The sequence below is a fragment of the Bos grunniens genome, chromosome 4 (genome assembly GCF_055505025.1).
Source record: "Bos grunniens cultivar Pamir isolate PY7600 chromosome 4, Bosgru_T2T1.0, whole genome shotgun sequence".
Lineage (NCBI taxonomy): Eukaryota > Metazoa > Chordata > Mammalia > Artiodactyla > Bovidae > Bos > Bos grunniens.
Window position 1 is genome coordinate 114,865,162 of NC_141168.1, and position 19,603 is coordinate 114,884,764.

At 46.3% G+C, this 19,603-nt stretch overlaps 1 protein-coding gene across 4 annotated transcripts in view; it reads right to left on the reverse strand.

Annotated features, from left to right (window-relative positions):
• The window catches only part of DDC (dopa decarboxylase), a 105,647-nt gene that overhangs the window by 12,117 nt on the left and 73,927 nt on the right, over positions 1-19,603 (reverse strand). For 3 of the 4 annotated variants that reach the window (XM_086398015.1, XM_086398014.1, XM_086398016.1), the window contains exons 10-11: positions 6,345-6,421; positions 1,177-1,196 (exon numbers count right to left, since the gene is read on the reverse strand). In XM_086398015.1, the coding sequence (XP_086254141.1) occupies positions 1,177-1,196; positions 6,345-6,421 (97 nt within the window). Of the gene's footprint in view, positions 1-1,176; positions 1,197-6,344; positions 6,422-18,497; positions 18,774-19,603 lie in introns of those variants that run through there. The other variant, XM_086398017.1, reaches the window with a different exon arrangement.

Consider the following 19,603-nt stretch of genomic DNA (forward strand, 5'->3'; position numbering starts at 1 on the left):
ATTGAGGTGCAGAAGCATCCAGCACAGTGTCACTGCTGTTTACAGCGGGCACTGTGTGGATGCACAGGCCGTCTCACTTTATCTTCCTAACCGTGCTGGGAGCACGGGTTAGTAGCTCTGCTGTTTACAGCAGGCACTGTGTGGATGCACAGGCCGTCTCACTTTATCTTCCTAACCGTGCTGGGAGCACAGGTTAGTAGCTCTGTTTTATCCATGAGAAAGCAGGCATCTAGGGGCTAATGATGCGCCAGGCCAGAGAGCCCCAGTCGTGCCCACTGACGCCCGCTGTCCTCTGTGTAGCTGTACGTTTGCAAGCTGTTGGGGAATCTTGGTAAAAATTAACCTCCTATGCCTTTTTAGAAAACCCACTGTTGCCCCACTGAGTAACTAACTAACTAGAGCCCAGTGGCCCCTTGCTTACAGGCTGCTGCACTCCCCGGCAGCCTCCGAGAAACCAAAGTGTGAATGAAATCGAACACTGGAAAGGATAGCGAGGGGAAATTAATCTCTATGGCATGAGGGTAAACATGCACGCAGTGTAACTGTGTTCATTCCGCGTCACCCTAAAATGCTGTCCCTGCCTCTCTGGGGCCTGAGGTGGGACTGGGCCAGCGTCCCCGGGAGCAGGGCCTGTGCACCCAGGCTTTCCCCCCAGCCCTGACCAGACGTAAGTCCGGGGAGGAGAGGGCTGCTCTTTTAGCCACTTTACTCCCAGCTTCGCTCCCAGCTTCGCTCCCAGCTCAGAGCAGCACCACAGCAGCACAGTGCTCCTGCCTGGGGAAGGAGGCTCGACATGAGGGCTGCCGTCTGCGGACTTCTGATGTCCCCTGACCCTGTTCTCCCGCTGCTCTGGGAATGGTGGCTCAGGCACACAGCCTGAGCGAGGAACACAGGGCCCACATGACCTGAGGATACTTCTCTGCCTCACAGAGGAATATGGGCAGGGGCAGCAGCATTCCATCCAAACCTCACATCCGCTGTCAGTGGGCTCAGTGCAGCTGCCCCCTGCCTGGCCAGACTGCTAGGGAGGACCCAGTTGGAGGGTGTCCTCTTGCGGGACCCTAGTTCCAAGAGGACCGGGAGGCAGCAGGAGTGACAGCCCGGGACGGCCCCACACGGCACTCACAGTTTAGATGACCTTGGACCTGGACTTGGGAAGATAACTCTCCCACTTACCCTGTAGTCAGTGATAAGCCCTGCAAAGGAGAAAGAAAAAAGGAACCATTAGACACATGGGTCAATTACCTGCCTCATTCTTTTCCATCATCTCTTGAACCAGACCAGAGACCACTGAGGGCAGGGGCTGGGTGTTCTTTGAGGTGATTCCCCAAGGTATCAGATTCAAGGGGGTTCCAGAGAGCAAAGCACAAGAGGAAATGCTGAATTAGCAGTGGATTCCCACTCATTTCACTTTCTGCAGTTACACAACCAGGGAAATCTGAGATTTCTTCTGTGCCCTGGGGTAAATTGGCATTCAGACTCTGTGAAGTCTTCAGCATCCATTCATTCATGTGTGGGAAGGTGAATTTGTGATACAGAAGTGATTTGAATGTAAAAAACATCAAACTTTTGATGGGAGTTTATCTCCGTGTTCTCCTTTCTTAGTCCGGATTCTGGAGCTGTGTAAATACCCAGTGAGTATCTTCCGAGTTGGCTTCACAGGGGTTATGAACAAGGCCTCGTTTGCATTTAGGTCTCCTCTCGTGCCAAAAGCAGTAAAGTCAAAGCTGTGTATAGGGAAGAACAGCGGATGAAGAATCTCGCAGTCGGGAGTCTCCACATGGGAATCTTGGGCACAGCCATCAGGTGGGAATTAGAAAGCTGTGTGTTGCAATCTGATCCTCCAGTGTCGTCCTGGCTGTCCACCTGCCACAATCCTCCACCCACCCTGGTAAAATGTGCTTGGTCCACTGGGCGCACGGGTCTGCCTTACATTTACAGGAAAACCTAAAATTGCAGCTTGTTAGGACTTCCCAGCTGACAGCTGGAGAGACCAGATGGATTAGGATCATACCAGTTAGGATCACAGTACAGTTATAGTAACAGAGGAATATGCAGGGCCATTTTGCAGGGCTCAACCTCCTCATTTCATCTGGTACCCCGAGTGGAAGCCATAAGTCACGCAGCCTAAGTCAATTCCCAAATGATGCTTTTCTTCTCTTCATGCCCCTTGGAACAGGCTCATTAACAAACACCAACAGCAGTCATCAGAGGTAACAGCACCCAAGAGTGTCCTTGGCAGGTAATAAACACCCAGTAAGAAGGTGATGTTGTAAAGGAGGATGAATGAAACACTGCCGAGTTCAGGTCCCTGCCCCATCCTGATAGTCACTAGTCAGTTTACACTGAATTACAATTCAGAAAACTAAGACAACTCTTCAGTCACAGCAGCCACATTGCCAGTGCTCAAAAGCCACCTGTGGCTAGTGACTGCCACATGGGACAGCACAGAACCACAGGACACATCCATCATTGCAGAAAATTCCACTGGACTGTGCGATAAGAAGCCTTAAAGAAGAGGAGTCAGATCAGAAGCTTCTACAGCTGAACACCGTGGTTGGAGATGGAGCCTGTGTCCCAGAGAACCTGCTTCCCCGAGGACTGGCTGAAGACCTGGTCCAACTAGGTGCTGCCTGGTACAAGTGTTTCCTGTTAACATAAAGAATGCTAAAGCCCTCTCCAGCAGCAAGTCCCGATGATGGTGTCACTTACACTGTGGACTACTTACTACATCCCACATGCCTCAGTTCAGTTCAGTTGCTTAGTCGTGTCAGACTCTTTGAGACACCATGGACTGCAGCACGCCAGGCTTCCCTGTTCATCCCTAACTCCAGGAGCTTACTCAAACTCATGTCCATCTAGTTGGTGATGCCATCCAACCATCTCATCCTCTGTCGTCCCCTTCTCACACCTTCAATCTTTCCCAGCATCAGGGTCTTTTCTAATGAGTTAGTTCTTCGCACCAGGTGGCCAAAGTATTGGAGTTTCAGCTTCAGCAGCAGTCCTTTCAATGAACACCCAGGACTGATCTCCTTTAGGATGGACTGGTTGGATCTCCTTGCAGACCAAGGGACTCTCAAGAGTCTTCTCCAACACCACAGTTCAAAAGCATCAACTCTTCAACGCTCAGCTTTCTTTATAGTCCAACTCTCACATCCATACATGACTACTGGAAAAACCATAGCCCTGACTAGATGGATCTTTGTTGGCAAAGTAATGTCTCTGCTTTTTAATATGTTGTCTAGCTTGGTCATAACTTTTCTTCCAAGGAGCAAGTGTCTTTTAATTTTGTGGCTGCAGTCACCATCTGCAGTGATTTTGGAGCCTCAAAAATAAAGTCTGTCACCGTTTCCCCTGTCTATTTGCCATGAAGTGATGAGACTGGATGACATGATCTTAGTTTTCTGAATGTTGACTTTTAAGCCAACTTTTTCACTCTCCTCTTTCACTTTCATCAAGAGGCTTTTTAGTTCTTCTTTGCTTTCTGCTATAAGGGTCGTGTCATCTGCATATCTGAGGTTATTGATATTTTTCCCAGCAATCTTGATTCCAGCTTGTGCTTCATCCAGCCCAGCATTTCTCATGATGTACTCTGCATATAAGTTAAATAAGCAGGGTGACAATATACAGCCTTGACATACTCTTTTCCTGATTAGGAACCAGTCTGCTGTTCCATGTCCAGTTCTGATTGTTGCTTCTTGATCTGCTTAAAGATTTCTCAAGAGGCAGGTCAGGTGGTCTGGTATTCCCATCTCTTTCATAATTTTCCACAGTTTGTTGTGATCCACACAGTCAAAGGCTTTGGCATAGTCAATAAATCAGATGTAGATGTTTTTCTGGAACTCTCTTGCTTTTTCGATGATCCAATGGATGTTGGCAATTTGATGTGTGGCTCCTCTGCCTTTTCTAAAACCAGCTTGAACATCTAGAAGTTCACAGTTCACGTACTGTTTAAGCCTGGCTTGGAGAATTTTGAGCATCACTTTGCTAGCATGTGATGAGTGCAATTGTGCAGTAGTTTGAACATTCTTTGGCAGTGCCTTTCCTAGTATGTCTTTAAACTACTTAAGATGTAAGTGGGGTGAGCAGCTTCTAAATCTGCATGTAGTAAAAACAATAAAACCAAACAATGCATATAAGAAGACTGGTGAGAAACACAGCCACATATTAACAGGATCAACATCTGGGTGGAGGGTTAAATTCAGGGGTATGCTTCTGGCCCACCTCTTTTCTATTGTCCAGATGTACAGTTTTTGTAATGAAAGAATTGATTTGAAAATCTATATACCCGGTATGACTACTATTTTCCTATTATCTGTTTTGTGACAGAAATTTCTGTCCTCAAAATAAAAAATCCCACGTTTTTTGGTTGCTCTCTGGCACAAGTCCAATGAAACAATGTCTATAAAAGTGAAAAGCAAACGTGGGAACACGTGGGGGCCACCATCACTCCTAATGCTGTTGCCAGGGCACTGACCAGTCTAGGAGCAGCAGTGCGAGTCCCCCCACTCCAGGGATCGTTGGTTCTAGTGACAGACAAGTGACCAGTGAAGGAGCCGTGGGGAGATGCAAGGGGGAGATGACTGAGCGGAGGGGCCTGGCTCATGGGGAGAGGTCTGGGAGGACATTTGTCCCGGACCCAAGTGTTGGGGGAGGAGTCCCCCAGACCCGCAGGAGGGTCGTGGCCACAGCCTCGGGGGCTGCAGTGTGAGGGGTGAAGAGCAGGGCCATGTGCGCAGACCTGAGCGGTCTTGTTTTTGACAGTTAAATAATGAAGAGATTTCTTTTTTGAGTAGGAAGGCTTTTGAAACACTCTAAACATATTTCACTTAAAATTACAGGAAGATTAGCAGGTGAGTGATATACTATATCAGATAAAATACACCCTTACATCCACTGGCCATAGAAGTTTAAAGCTGATTTTGGGTGGTTTACCTGCTAAACACAAAATAGGTCATTGCTTTCATTGATTCATAGTTTTTAAGGGGAAAAAACACAAATAACTCAGGTTGTTCATCTCTAACAGCCATAGCTGTTTTGTCAGTCAGAAACTGCCTTTCCTTAAACATAGAGTAAAATTACTTTAAAGAAATTCCTGGAGTAATAAACTTTACTCAGTTGCCTTTGGCTCAAACTCTTTCTGTGGCTTGCAGGCTTTTAGTTTCCTGACCAGGGATGGAACCAGGGCTCTGGCAGTGAAAGCAATGGGTCCTAACCACTGGACCGCCAGGGGATTTCTGAGAATTCCTTCATTGTTGAAGAGCAGCATTTTGCAAGATGTCATGATCACTGAGGTTTTCATCATTCAAACATGAAATGCACTTTTAAATAGAAGAGTTTTTGACAGTTGGGTCATAATTCCTCACGGCTTCATGCCAATGCCATTACAAAAAACTAGAGTTTATTTTTTAGAGCAGTTTTAAGTTCTGAGCAAACCTAATCAGAGGGTGAGTGTTTGCAACTGATGTGCTCCATGAGATGGTGGGGAATGTTAGGAAGGTGAACGCAGGTCTGATCTTCCCATGGAGATAGCACAGGGTGGGGTCTGGGCAGGAGGGAACGGGCTGTGCCCTGACTTCCATCCCTGCTGCTCAGTGCTCCTGCCACCATCACCAAAGCTGCCTCAGTTTCCAACCCATCCATTCCCACTCTTTAGGGGGAGGGTGGGGTCGAGTGATCCCTGGTGTCCTCTGTCATCCGAGGAAACTTGAGGAGAAGCTGGCACGAGTTCCCAGACTCAGCCTGTCCTTCCTTCCTGGGGCTCACAGTGGTCAGCATGGCACCAGCCGGGGACTCTGCGGGTTGGGGAGTGAGAGAGCCCCCTCCCACCTGGAGGCTGAGTCTTACGGGGACAGACAGGCGAGTATTAATAAATAAGCTCCCCAGCCTGTGTATGACCATGAACGGGCACAGTGGACAGCGCGTCTGTGCGGGTCGCCTCATGCATCTTATCTTGTCTGGATCTCAAGTAATCATGATTTTTTTTTTAACGGAGAGACTTAATTTTTAGAGATCACATTCACGTGTCGATCCCACCCCAGCCTCGCCCACATCCTCTTCCCTGGCCCTTGGCCCACGTCTTCCTTTCCTTTTCTGCCCTGATGGTGTCAGCTGCTGTTGCTCAGTTGCTACGTTGTTCCTGACTCTTTGCGACTTCATGGACTGCAGCACGCCAGGCTTCCCAGCCCTTCACCATCTCCCAGAGTTTGCTCAAACTCGTGTGCAGTCTGCCCGGCTCTGCCCCGGCCCCCCAGGACTGTGGCTGTGATGCTTGACCCTGGCTCCCGGACGCTGCGGCCGCGGCCGTGATGGGAACAGACTGGAGGAAGCTGGGCCCAGCTCACCTGAGTCCTGGTGGCTGTGCCTCAGATAGACTGGGTCCAGCCTGAAGGCTCCGGTCAGGTCTGTCCTCTTTTTCACCCTGGTTCGAGACAATAAGCAACAGGACTTAATGAGGAGGCATCTTAGGGTCCTCTCCTCCTGCGCTTTCTCCTCCCGGCTCAGTTGGGGCCTACTGCTCCCTGACACCCTTCCTAACACCCCCACCCAGAATGTGCATGCCCCTTCCCTAGCCTGCAACACACATTAACCTCCAGAGCCCTGGGCCCCTGCAGTGGGGGAGGCATGGTATAATAAAAAAAATAAGTAGTTAGCCTTTGTCCCTGGTTCTGGCACCCAGCTCCTGAAACCCTTGGGACAACAGCTGGATGGGATCAAGCCTGGGCAACTGGGTGGCTTCAGGGTCCAGGTTGGCTGCCAGGAAACTAAGTCTTGATTGGAAGGGCAGAAGTTTGAATTCTGCCCCCTGATCTCCGAGAAAGGACTTGAGATAGATCATCACCAACGGCTAGTGATTTAATCAGTCATACCTGTATATGGGAAAGACTCCTTAAACCCCTACACGATGGGGCGCAGAGAGCTTTGGGGCAGCTGAACCACATGGGCAGGCTGGGAGGGACCCATGCCAGGCAGGTACTGGGGCTCTGTGCCCCCCAATCCCACCCCTGCCTTGTCGTAGACATCCCTTCCATGAGCCATTCATTCAGGTCCTTATAATACACCACTAAATATAAATGAGTTGTTCTAGCCAACTGTCAAACCTGAAGGAGCAGGGGAAGGAGTTGTAGGAACCCCCAACTTTACAGCCAAGGTGAATGCAAGCGTGGGTGGTTGGGACCCGGGACATGTGACTGTCTTGCCAGGTCTGTGCTTACTCGGGTGTCAGAGCTGCATCAGGTTCAGGGACATCCTGCTGGTGTCTGGAGAGCAGGGGAACCGGGGTCTGGAAGAGGAACCCAGCAGGTTGGAGTCTGTCCCTCTCTGTCCTTCCAGGCCTGGCACAGCCCCCGCCGTTGATGGGCATCACAGGCAGGTGTGTGATGAACAGGGACTGTCAGGCAGGAGGCACTGCCTGAGCCATCCCAGACCTTCCCTTCATGCCTCTGGGCACCTCAAAGCCATTGTGTGCAAATGCAATCCTGGAGGCAAACTAGAGGAAGAGCCAAGTCTGGTGGCACTGAGGCTGGAAGCAAATGAGAGTCCCTGGAAGGTGAAACCCACGGGCATGAAGTAGGAAGCCAGGATGCAGCTCACAGAGGAGGATCAGGGAGCAAGGGGCTCTAGCTGATTTGAAGAGACTGCTTCAAAGCCTTAGAAGACAGTGAATTCCAATAGTGCGCCACGTTGCATCCTGCAACGTCCTGAGACCAAAGACTTTGTCCCCTTCCCAGAAGCAGCAGAGGAGGCTGGGAAGGGCAGGAAAGGAAACCGGAGATGTGAAATTGACAGCCAGGGTATGGGATCTGAGATTATGGAGATGAGAATTTCTTCCACCCAGATGGAATCATGTTTATTTTTTCAGCTGTACCTTTTATCACCATTCACTATCCTCCTCCCTCAATTTTCATGAAGTTGAAAATGGTTGCAATTTATTTTTTTCTGTGAGACCATGTTTTTAAAAAGTGTCTTTTGCAGAGTGAAAAAAAAGAAACCCAAAACAAAAAACTGCAGTGAGCAGTCACAAGCTGTTTGGGGCTGACCTGGGGGGAGAACCCGAAGCAGGGGCTACGTGTGAGTAGTGTGTACACGGGCCAGGCTGCCTCCCTGGCCTTGGGGGACCATTTCCTCTGGCCTCTCCATGCTGGGGAAGGTCAGGCCAGGCCACAGAGAGACAGGAGAGAAAGGGCGTAGAAAGAGTATTGCTCTCAGCAGACCTCTGCCCTTTCTATGTAAAGTCACACTGCCCTCTCCATTGACACTAGCAATGACTTTGTAGCTGCTTTTTTTAAATTAAAAATACTATACGCCGTGTTAAAGCGATGCAGAAAGGTATAAATAATAATATATCCACCTCATCACATGTGAAACAAAAGTTGCCCACAGGTTAGATCTCCCCTACACGTCCCTCCCCTCACTGCCCGCCCCTCAGGAGGCCATGAGGCAGCCTGGGGGTTTATCACACCATTGGGTTCTACCGAATTTTCTGTGCAAATCACTAAGTAATCTAAGGTATTGTTTCACACATTTCTAAGTAAAACACAATGCAAATATAAGTTGTTTAAAGGTAAACGGCACCTCTCTCTGTGTAATTTTTAGAATTTGCTTTTTCTCCTAAAACTATACCTGTGGGCTCCTGACCTGGTCATCCACAAGGTCCTTGCTCACTTATCCACTTTTGCCAGCTCCCCGCAGGGCACTGCGGTAGTGGATCCCAACCTGTCCCTTCCCTTACTGTGCTCCATGTGCCCTTGGACGGACGACACTGTGTGGATGCTCCTGGTGTGTCAGGGACAAGCTGGGGATGGCGGCCTAGTCGTGGGCCAGCAGGAAAGGTGTGGTCCTGCAGCCTCGTGGGGCAATGACAGGTGCTCCTAAGGACCCGCAGCCCACGAGCCCAATGATCCGCGTCCCGGCCGACTTCTAGCCAGGGAGACACTTTTCCACCATTGGCAGTGCTTCCTATGCCTCAACGTGCATTTCTAATCACTAACAAAGTTGAGTAGCTTTGCCTCTATGAAGAGGCCACTCCCATTTCCTGTTTGGTGAGGACACATTTGTTCATTTACTGATTAGGCTGTGTGCCTCGGTGTGGTAGACAGGATCGTAAAAATGTGGTAAATATTAGGAATGCTGATCCAAAGGCTTGTTTGTGGGCCTCTGCTGGCCTCTGCCTGGCTGTGTCCCTCCAGCGAGCGTGGCTCGGTCAGTGTGGGGAGGGGCGTGGTCCTCACCAGTCCCGTGTTCACGCTTCTCTTGGTGTCCTGGGCCCCTGCAGATATTAGGCTCCACTTTCTCGAGCCCCACAGCAACGGCCAGAATATTTACTAGAATCCCACTGAGACCTGATATTGAGTCCGCATCTCCGTTTAGTTAGATCTCCTGGAATGACTTCCCAAAAACTGTGTCCTTTTCTTCATAAAAATCTTCACAGATTGCAACCTATTTATTCACAGTAACTTTTCTTGCTATTATAAAAATATTTTCTAAAAATTTTGACAGCAAACAGTAAAATTCTGTAAAGCAATTATCCTTCAATAAAAAATAATTTTTAAAAAGACATAGAAAAAAAATTTACACATGCTGTTAATCATACGTGTAAATAAATGCAACCTTAAAAGTGTTGTGTATCTAGAAACCTTGCTGTGTTCTCTCAATAGTACCTTCTTAGAAGATTCTGTTTTCACTGGCAGACACTCACCCCATCTGGGAAGCGCGAGTTCTGTGGCTTGCAATCTAATCCTTATACTGTCGCTTCTCCGTTGGGTCCAACTGTGCAGGTTGGGAAAGCACAGTGCAGCCGAGGGTGGGCATTACAGGGATTGTGATTTTCTTTCTTTAAAGGCACTGCTTCTAATATTTTACCACCAAGAATATGTTTGCTGTAGTTTTGGGTAGATTTTCTTTCTTTATTGGATCAAGAAAGTTCGTTTCAGTTCCTCTTTTACTAAGAGCTTTTGTTCTGTATGTTTTAGAATTTTTATCTATTGCTTTTTCCATATTTAATGTGATGATAACCTTTTTCCTCCTTTACTGTTAAACATGATCAACGACATTTAAAAATCTGATAGGTTTAAACCACCCTGGGGTATCTGGAATGAACACATTTTGGTCATGATACACCAGCTTTTGTTTTCCTTTCAGTTCAGTTCAGTTCAGTCACTCAGTCGTGTCTGACTCTTCGCGACCCCATGAATCGCAGCACGCCAGGCCTCCCTGTCCATCACCAACTCCCGGAGTTCACTCAGACTCACGTCCATCAAGTCAGTGATGCCATCCAGCCATCTCATCCTCTGCCGTCCCCTTCTCCTCCTGCCCCCAATCCCTCCCAGCATCAGAGTCTTTTCCAAACAGTCAACTCTTCACATGAGGTGGCCAAAGTACTGGAGTTTCAGCTTCAGCATCATTCCCTCCAAAGAAATCCCAGGGCTGATCTCCTTCAGAATGGACTGGTTGGATCTCCTTGCAGTCCAAGGGGCTCTCAAGAGTCTTCTCCAACACCACAGTTCAAAAGCATCAATTCTTCGGCACTCAGCCTTCTTCACAGTCCAACTCTCACATCCATACATGACCACAGGAAAACCATAGCCTTGACTAGACGGACCTTTGTTGGCAAATAATGTCTCTGCTTTTGAATATGCTATCTAGGTTGGTCATAACTTTCCTTCCAAGGAGTAAGCGTCTTTTAATTTCATGGCTGCAGTCACCATCTGCAGTGATTTTGGAGCCCAAAAAAATAAAGTCTGACACTGTTTCCACTGTTTCCCCATCTATTTCCCATGAAGTGATGGGACCAGATGCCATGATCTTTGTTTTCTGAATGTTGAGCTTTAAGCCAACTTTTTCACTCTCCACTCTCACTTTCATCAAGAGGCTTTTTAGTTCCTCTTCACTTTCTGCCATAAGGGTGGTATCATCTGCATATCTGAGGTTATTGATATTTCTCCCAGCAATCTTGATTCCAGCTTGTGTTTCTTCCAGTCCAGCGTTTCTCCTGATGTACTCTGCATATAAGTTAAATAAGCAGGGTGACAATATACAGCCTTGATGTACCCCTTTTCTAATTTGGAACCAGTCTGTTGTTCCATGTTCAGTTCTAACTGTTGCTTCCTGACCTGCATACACATTTCTCAAGAGGCAGATCAGGTGGTCTGGTATTCCCATCTCTTTCAGGATTTTCCACAGTTTATTGTGATCCACTCAGTTAAAGGCTTTGGCATAGTCAATAAAACAGAAATAGATGTTTTTCTGGAACTCTCTTGCTTTTTCGATGATCCAGCAGATGTTGGCAATTTGATCTCTGGTTCCTCTGCCTTTTCTAAAACCAGCTTGACCATTAGGAAGTTCACGGTTCACGTATTGCTGAAGCCTGGCCTGGAGAATTTTGAGCATTACTTTACTAGTGTGTGAGATGACTGCAATTGTGTGGTAGTTTGAGCATTCTTTGGCATTGCCTTTCTTTGGGATTGGGATGAAAACTGACCTTTTCCAGTCCTGTGGCTACTGCTGAGTTTTCCAAATTTGTTGGCATCGAGTGCAGCACTTTCACAGCATCATCTTTCAGGATTTGAAATAGCTCAACTGGAATTCCATCACCTCCACTAGCTTTGTTCGTAGTGATGCTTTCTAAGGCCCACTTGACTTCATATTCCAGGATGTCTGGCTCTAGGTGAGTGATCACACCATTGTGATTATCTGGGTCGGGAAGATCTTTTTTGTACAGTTCTTCTGTGTATTCTTGCCACCTCTTCTTAATATCTTCTGCTTCTGTTAGGTCCATACCATTTCTGTCCTTTATCGAGCCCATCTTTGCATGAAATGTCCCCTTGGTATCTCTAATTTTCTTGAAGAGATCTCTAGTCTTTCCCATTCTGTTGTTTTCCTCTATTTCTTTGCATTGATCACTGAGGAAGTTTGCCTTTAAACATCATTGAATTTTGTTTGCTAAAATTTGACTTAGAATTTCCACATGTAATTTTATGAGCTTGTCCTGCAGCTTTTCTTTCTCAGCTTCTCATGTTTTTTTGAGATTTTTTGATGTGGACCATTTTAAAGTCTTTATTGAATTTGTTACAATATTGCCTCTGTTTTATGTTTTGGTTTTTTGGTATGCAGATCCTAGCTTTCCAACCAGGAATGAAATCTGCACCCCCCACATTGGAAGGCGAAGTCTTCCACTATGATTGATAAAGGCTTGAGAAAGAACATCAAGAAAAGAAGAAGAGATGGAGAAATTGGAAAACATGAACTAAATGAAATGGGATCACTGAATGTAAAACAGACAAAGTGAAACAAACTAGATAAAAGATCACCAAATAGTCCAGTTGTTTTAAGACATGGCTGCTCATTAGAAACATACCTGGAGTTTTGGAGAAAATTTTAGAATCTAGATGCATAGCAGAATTATCTTGGAATTTTTTGAAAAATACAAATGCCCAGGTATTGCTTTTTTTTTTTTCTTGGGAGGCTGTCTTAGCCACTGAACCACCAGGGAAATCCTTTCATCTGGTTTTAGAATCAAAGTGACACTAACTTCATGATAAGTCTATGAATTACATTTGTAATTAGACCTGTAGATGCCTTGACAGTTTGGTAGGACTTGCTGTTAGAAGAAACTGAAGGTTTCTGTTGTGTAAACTGTCCCTATTGACACATTTTCCTTAGGGCTATGAGATGTTTTGGATTTCCTGTTATTCTGATGACATGTTTTGTAGTTACTGCATTGCACATGGTAGGCAGTTCTGGAGTGCTGTTGCGCACGTGCTCCCTGTTGTCTAAGACCCTGAGCGTCTGTGGTGTGTCCTTCTTGTGTTTCCAGCGCGGCTGACTGCACCCTCTCCTCTATTCTGGCCCCTCTTTCTGGAGATCATCTGTTTTACGAGGCAGGGCGAGGGCCAGCACGTGGCTCTGTCGACCTCGGCTCCTATTGCCTCACTTCCTGTTTCATGAGCGTCTCTTCGTCTTCAGTACCTCCCTCCTTCCAGTTTGGGAGTGTCTATTCTGCGGCTGTTTTTTGCTTCCTTTGGGCTCTCAGTTCATTACTTCTTGGCTCTGGTCTTTTCTGTTTAAGTCTGTTCTCCAAGCCCTGCTTTACTGTGGGCCACGACTTCTGTCCCACCTGCATATTCATTCAAGTCTTGGGATTTCCAGTGACCTGTTTCCTTTTGTCCACTGGGCCATGGCTCCAGTGGTCTGTGGTGGTCTGCTCTTCAAAATGTAGGTCCCAGCTTTGCTTTTCCTTATGAAGTTTCATGATACTACAATGAGGAACATTTTATTTAAACCAACGAATGGGCGTGTACATGCATGTGTGCAGACATGCACACTCACACACACACATGAACAGAAACACCCTTTATAGGTACCAAAGTCGCCCCACCTCGGATGGGCCTGACAGTGAGGAAAACCTGTCCCTGTCACCAGACACATTCCTGAGGGAGGATCCTGAGGAGGAGGGGCAGGGGCTCCTGTTTTGTGCAGAAAGTATGGCTTCTTACATTTTTAAAAAAAAATCTACACCACCTTATGTGTAGGGCTCCCTGAATGAGGGCTCATGTTAGCTCTTCATGCCAATAATGCCATCAAGAATCCAAGATGCCAAAAGCACCAAGACCACAATGCAAAGAGGAGATTCACAGAAAACTGTGCCGCCCTGCACAGCATCTAGAATTACATCTTACCATAACCAGAGTGATTAAAAATCTTCCCAAGTAACTGAACTTTTAAAAAGTCCACTGTGACAGGAGTATACAAAAGCTTTAAAACTAAAAAAAAATGATTTTATTTGGGGAAAAAAACAAGTATTTTTAAAGGCAGAGTAAAACATGCCCTTGGTGGAATTTGAGACTTTCTTTGGAGAAAATCTACTTTTAAGAGACAATAAGGTCTTATCACTGACCTAGAGCCAGACATCCTGGAATGTGAAGTCAAGTGGGCCTTAGAAAGCATCACTACGAACAAAGCTAGTGGAGGTGATGGAATTCCAGTTGAGCTATTTCAAATCCTGAAAGATGATGCTGCACTCAATATGCCAGCAAATTTGGAAAACTCAGCAGTAGCCACAGGACTGGAAAAGGTCAGTTTTCATTCCAATCCCAAAGAAAGGCAATGCCAATGAATGCTCAAACTACTGCACAATTGCACTCATCTCACACGCTAGTAAAGTAATGCTCAAAATTCTCTAGGCCAGGCTTCAGCAGTATGTGAACCGTGAACTTCCTAATGTTCAAGCTGGTTTTAGAAAAGGCAGAGGAACCAGAGATCAAATTGCCAACATCTGCTGGATCATTGAAAAAGCAAGAGAGTTCCAGAAAAACATCTATTTCTGCTTTATTGACTATGCCAAAGCCTTTGACTGTGTGGATCACAATAAACTGTGGAAAATCCTGAAAGAGATGGGAATACTAGACCACCTGATCTGCCTCTTAAGAAATGTGTATGCAGGTCAAGAAGCAACAGTTAGAACTGGACATGGAACAACAGACTGGTTCCAAATAGGAAAAGGAGTACGTCAAGGCTGTATATTGTCACCCTGCTTATTTAACTTCTATGCAGAGTACATCATGAGAAACACTGAACTGGAAGAAACACAAGCTGGAATCAAGATTGCTGGGAGAAATATCAATAACCTCAGATATGCAGATGATACCACCCTTATGGCAGAAAGTGAAGAGGAACTAAAAAGCCTCTTGATGAAAGTGAGAGTGGAGAGTGAAAAAGTTGGCTTAAAGCTCAACATTCAGAAAACGAAGATCATGGCATCTGGTCCCATCACTTCATGGGAAATAGATGGGGAAACAGTGGAAACAGTGTCAGACTTTATTTTTTTGGGCTCCAAAATCACTGCAGATGGTGACTGCAGCCATGAAATTAAAAGACGCTTACTCCTTGGAAGGAAAGTTATGACCAACCTAGATAGCATATTCAAAAGCAGAGACATTACTTTGCCAACAAAGGTCCGTCTAGTCAAGGCTATGGTTTTCCTGTGGTCATGTATGGATGTGAGAGTTGGACTGTGAAGAAGGCTGAGCACCAAAGAATGGATGCTTTTGAACTGTGGTGTTGGAGAAGACTCTTGAGAGCCCCTTGGACTGCAAGGAGATCCAACCAGTCCATTCTGAAGGAGATCAGCCCTGGGATTTCTTTGGAGGGAATGATGCTGAAGCTGAAACTCCAGTACTTTGGCTACCTCATGTGAATAGTTGACTCCTTGGAAAAGACTCTGATGCTGGGAGGGATTGAGGGCAGGAGGAGAAGGGGACGACAGAGGATGAGATGGCTGGATGGCATCACTGACTCAATGGACGTGGGTCTGGGTGAACTCTGGGAGTTGGTGATGGACAGGGAGGCCTGGCATGCTGTGATTCACGGGGTCGCAAAAAGTCGGACACTACTGAGCGACTGAACTGACTGACTGAAGGTCAGAGCAGTGGTGACTGCAGCCATGAAATTAAAAGACGCTTACTCCTTGGAAGGAAAGTTATGACCAACCTAGATAGCATATTCAAAAGCAGAGACATTACTTTGCCAACAAAAGTCCGTCTAGTCAAGGCTATGGTTTTTCTAGTGGTCATGTATGGATGTGAGAGTTGGACTGTGAAGAAAGCTGAGTGTGGAAGAATTGATGCTTTTGAACTGTGGTGTTGGAGAAGACTCCTGAGAGTCCCTTGGACTGCAAGGAGATCCAACCAGTCCATTCTGAAGGAGATCAGCCCTGGGTGTTCTTTGGAGGGAATGATGTTAAAGCTGAAACTCCAGTACTGTGGCCACCTCATGTGAAGAGTTGACTCTTTGGAAAAGACTCTGATGCTGGGAGGGATTGGGGGAAGGAGAAAAAGGGGATGACAGAGGATGAGACGGCTGGATGGCATCACTGACTCAATGGACGTGAGTTTGAGTGAACTCTGGGAGTTGGTGATGGACAGGGAGGCCGGGCGTGCTGCGATTCATGGGGTCTCAAAGAGTCGGACACGACTGAGTGACTGAACTGAACTGAACTGAACTGAACTGAAGGTCAGAGCACACTGGTTCATATTTACATAGAAAACATTCAAAATACCCAAATGAACAATAAAAAGCTAATGAACAGAATAATGAAATCATTATAAAACGTATTTCCTATGCTTGTAATGAGGGCAAGTTTAAAAACTTCAATTATCTTGTCCATTTCAATATTTAGAGATTATAGTCAACAAGTTTGTTTTAAATTACAGATTAACCATTGGTAAAATTTCATTAAACCAAAAAGAGATGCTTCTGATTTTGAGGAATACAAAAAAGCCAGAGCAATAAAAAATATCCATTTTTATCTTATGTGTTGTGTTAGCAAAATCTTTAAACATATCTATAAAAGAAAAATTCAAGGGTTCCCTGGTGGCTCAGCAGTGAAGAATCCTTCTGCCAATGCAGGAGACTTGGGTTTGATCCCTGGGTCAGGAAGATACCCTGGAGGAGGATATGGCAACCTACTCCAGTATTCTTGCCTGGAGAATCCCATGGACAGAGGAGGCTGGCGGGCTACAGTCCATAGGGTCACAAAGAATCAGACATGACTCAGCAGCTAAACAACAACATAAAAAAATGTACAACATAAAGCTGTGTGTTTGCTTGTTTTCATCTCTGAGGTGTTGAAGGATACCTGGCCTTTCCCAAAATCCAGTTCTTACAAGCGTCCTTATTGTCTCTGTCCTATTGTGTTAGGATAGCTCATTTTTACTGCAATACCTCTTAGAATAGCAAAATAGCTTAACATGATTCCCTGGATATACAGCACAGGGCAAAAAGCCTCTGAACAGACTCTTAGCCCCGCTCCCTGTCACCAGGCTGCAAGATGCGCTCACATCCTCTGAAAACACTCAGGGGTCCCTAATTAGGGATCTGCTCAGTGGATTTGCCACTCAGGTAGGTGAAGGGGCAGCTGCCCTGAAACAGGAGAGAGATGCTGTGGTCCATCCACTCTCCTCTACCTGTAGACTGTACATGCCGGGGCTAAAGTCCAGGACTGTTTTCAGTATATGAAGAGAAAGCGGAATCAGAGTCAGCTTGAACAAAAGTGGGCATAGAATCTAGGCTCTATTTTGCCTCATTCACCCCAAGAAAGCTCTTTTTTATACCCAATTGGAACAAGTCCAATGAATTTGCTGTGTATCCTTTTGTGTGTGTTTGTAAAATGTATATCGTTTTGCGTGCCTGTGATGAGTTGCATCCTGGGAGATACATAATTTTGTCTCTGACTCTTTTTACTCAGTTATAGTTTCTAACGCTTTGCCCCTATCGTATCAAACATGTGGCTCTAGCATGGATGGTTGTCTGCTGCTAGTGATCCCATGCATGTCTCAGAACCCCAGTACCCTCAGCTAAGAAACCAGGATAATTCCTGTACCAACAAGGCTGCAATAGGATTAGATGAGGTGATGTATGAAGAAGAAAAGGGCACCTAATAGCAGATAATATCTTGAGTGTAAAATTTGTACTCAAGCATCTTTATTGCCATGAAGATGCTTTATGGGCACCCCTGGATGTGGGTTTAGGTATGTCCCCCTCTGCTGCCAGTGAGGGTAGGGGAATTCTCTCCAGACAGCCCAAGAACTTAGGTTTATATGTCACTTCTTGATAGAATCCAGTGCTGTAATTTAAGTTGGCACATCATTTCTTCAAGCTGGAAGTTTCTGGAAAGCATCACTCATGTATGCATGCTCTGGAAGCCTGGTGCCCACAGGAGCACAGGGCCAGGCTGTGTGTGGGGCCACTGGATTGTGCCAGGTGGGAAGGACACCCCAGCAACTGAGACCCACGGAAATGACTCTTTAAAGGCTCTCAGTAATTGATGAAACTTTGTAAAGTTGCAAGCATATGGAAAAACACCAACTTTAAAATGTAAACAGCTTATTTTAAACAAATTCAAAATCCATGTGGACCACAGAAAACCATCTGCAGTACCTGTGACCTATTCTGAGTTCTCTGCTGTGCACATTCATGTCTCGGGGCCTTTGCCCTGGCTACCTCTCCCCCTGGCCCTCAGGACGCTTGTTGCCTGGACCCTCCTCATGAGCCTTCTTTCAGATACCACGTCACCAAACACAGACAGGCATGGAGAACAGACCATATGAAAACCCAGGGAGAAGACAGCCATCTATACATCAAGGAGAGAGGTCTCAGGGGGAACCAGCCCTTCTCACACCTTGACCTTGGACTTCCAACCTCCAGAATGAGGTTTCTATTGTTTAAACTGCCCAATATATGGTTCTTTGTTATGGCAGCCCTAGAAAAGTAATGTAAGCACAGGGCCAAAAATAGTAGATGTTAGTAATTACTATGTTAAAACAAAAATCCTTCCAGATCAAATTCCATCAATCAATGTTCATATTATCATTATGATATTGTGGGATGAACCCCTGGGTTTAGGAGAGACCCGATTCTCCTGGATGGATGAAATCACCTCAAAACCCCTGACAATCATTCTGTTCAGGACCGCACCGACTCAGGAGAGAGGAGGCATATCCTCTCTTATAATTTAAATCTTTACTCATTTGTTTATTTAGCCTTTCAAACTAGCTGGTAGGAAGCTCCTGCATCTTCACCCAGCATCCATGGAAGCCTTGGCCATCACACCAGGCTCTGAGACAAGCCCCTGATGAAGCAGGTCTTCTCTTATCCTTTACTCGCTCCCCAGCTTTCTGGACACTGGCGTGCAATGCTGCTTTCATTGTATTCACCCTTATCACGTCTCAACATCTGGGTCATACATGAGTGGTCTCTGATAGCTGCAGTCTCTGCATCTGAAAGACGGGGCAGTGAAGTCAATGTCCCCCTCACAGGGCCAATGGCACAGCCACTGACTTCGGCTAATTAGTGTGTTGATGGACTGCATCTGCCGGGACTCGTTGAACATCCATTTCTGATATTATTTTACCCAGGAAATGAGTAAAACACCACAGCTTACCACGAGATCATCTGGAGTCATCTTGTTCCTTCCCCCAGCAGCCATCAGCTGGTCTGTCTAGGCTGATTTTGTGGCTTTTCTCAGTCAAATGGATCACTGGCCACTGAGGACCCCTTAACTGCTAGTTAATCTGCTCTGAGGCCAGCCCTTCTCCCAGAACCGAGGCCTCTGGGATACACACGGGGACTCATATTGACTCCATACCAGATGGGTACTCTGGAGCCACATTCCATCCACCAACTCCTTCAGATAGCATCTGTGTCTGTGTGTTAGTCACTCAATAGCATCTGACCCCATGGACTGTAACCCACCAGGCTCCTCTGTCCATGGAATTCTCCAGGCAAGACTACTGGAGTTGGCCATTTTTACCTAGGGGTGTGATTACTGGTTTGATTGCTCTCTCCCCTTTTGACACTCCCTTTTCTCCTCTAGGTCACCTCTATCTCCTCCCTCCCTCTTCTCTTCTCTACTTAACTCTGTGAAACTCTCTGGGTGTTACAGGCTGTGAAGAACACTTAGGGAATTGATTACTGGCTAGATTACTCTCTCCCCTTTTGATTCCCCCTCTTCTCTTCCTGGTCACCTCTATCTCCCTCCTCCTTCTTCTCTTGTCCATGTAACTTTGTGAACCTCTCTGGGTGTCCCTCACTATGCAGAATCTTTTCA